This window comes from Penaeus monodon, chromosome 22, assembly GCF_015228065.2.
Source record: "Penaeus monodon isolate SGIC_2016 chromosome 22, NSTDA_Pmon_1, whole genome shotgun sequence".
NCBI lineage: Eukaryota > Metazoa > Arthropoda > Malacostraca > Decapoda > Penaeidae > Penaeus > Penaeus monodon.
This window is the reverse complement of record NC_051407.1, coordinates 19,253,869-19,255,043: the sequence shown is the minus strand read 5'-3', so window position 1 is coordinate 19,255,043 and position 1,175 is coordinate 19,253,869. Positions and strand designations below refer to the sequence as shown.

Sequence of the window (1,175 nt, the reverse complement as noted above, 5' to 3'; positions counted from 1 at the left end):
AATATATAAAAAACTATATATATTTCTCCTCTTGCAATACATACGCGTCCACATATCGATACCCTAATGCTAATAATCTCGCCTGCTACTCACCCTTGACATCGAGTCCTCCTCTGAACTTGTCCCAGTTCCTCAACCTCACCCTCTCTCCCAGAAGGCCAAGGAAGGTGTCGAATTCACGGCAGGGGGAGTCTGGAACGGAAAATGTGAGAGTGAAATTCATATGTCACGCGTGCATTTCGCATCACCCGCGTCCGCCTAATGGAATAAAGTGATTATTTGGCAGTGTGGTATATAGTGACAAGAGTGACATTTTTTAAAAAAGTGTATGGGAGTTTGGAAATGTATTATCGTTATGATTTCTTTTTTATATATATTTTGGAGTTGAGTTATATGCACACAATCTGTTACGTCAGAAAAAGAATTTGAATCCATCTAAAGAGCATTATGCAAACGTTGAAACTGTCACTTTCCCTTGAAATTGGTCGGTAGCTGTTAAATTGATGTGGTTAATTTTGAACTGTTCTGACAATGAAACAAAGTTTTAACTCGTAAACTTGTCTGGGAACTATTTCAGTTCCATATCTATCACAGCAAGTGTCGCTAAATGCCGATAACATTCGGTGACTATTGATTACAATAAAGGATAATAACAACTTAACTAGACTGTCAATATACTTTCAGTTTAATTAAGCATTCACTTAAAGCTGAAACGGTTTGGTAAAAGTCACATTCAAGTTAAGAACAAAGCCACTGGTATACAATAAAAATCGAACAATGAGTGTTTCTCCTTATCATAATTCGCAACAGTAACGACCAAACTTCGGTCACCCCCCATAAAAAACACATCACACCCTAATCAGTTCCTCCTGCAATGAATCTTCACAAGTACTACGCCTTTTTCCCCAGGTCATGCGACTCGTTGCCTCGAGATCATATCCTGAATGAGGTCACGTGATCTATATCGGGTCACGTGACTTAGAGACTTTCCGAAAGGGGCTTGGAAACGTTTGCGAAAATCCCAGATAACAAACGTTTGCAATCACCGGGAGGCAAGTTAATCCTCCAAAGAGTCCTGTTCGGGGAGGAGAAGGTGGAGAGAAGGAGAAAGAGAGAGAATGAAAGAAAGAGAAAGAGAGAGATAGAGAGAAAGAAAGAGACAGATAAATATAGAC

The 1,175-nt window shown here is 39.6% G+C and overlaps 1 protein-coding gene across 1 annotated transcript in view; it reads right to left on the bottom strand.

The window, feature by feature from the left end:
• Positions 1 to 1,175, bottom strand: part of LOC119587349 (GTPase-activating Rap/Ran-GAP domain-like protein 3) — a 420,180-nt gene that overhangs the window by 213,135 nt on the left and 205,870 nt on the right. Inside the window, exon 9 of the mRNA XM_037936096.1 lies at positions 94 to 192. Within this exon, the coding sequence (XP_037792024.1) occupies positions 94 to 192 (99 nt within the window). The remainder of the gene's footprint in view (positions 1 to 93; positions 193 to 1,175) is intronic.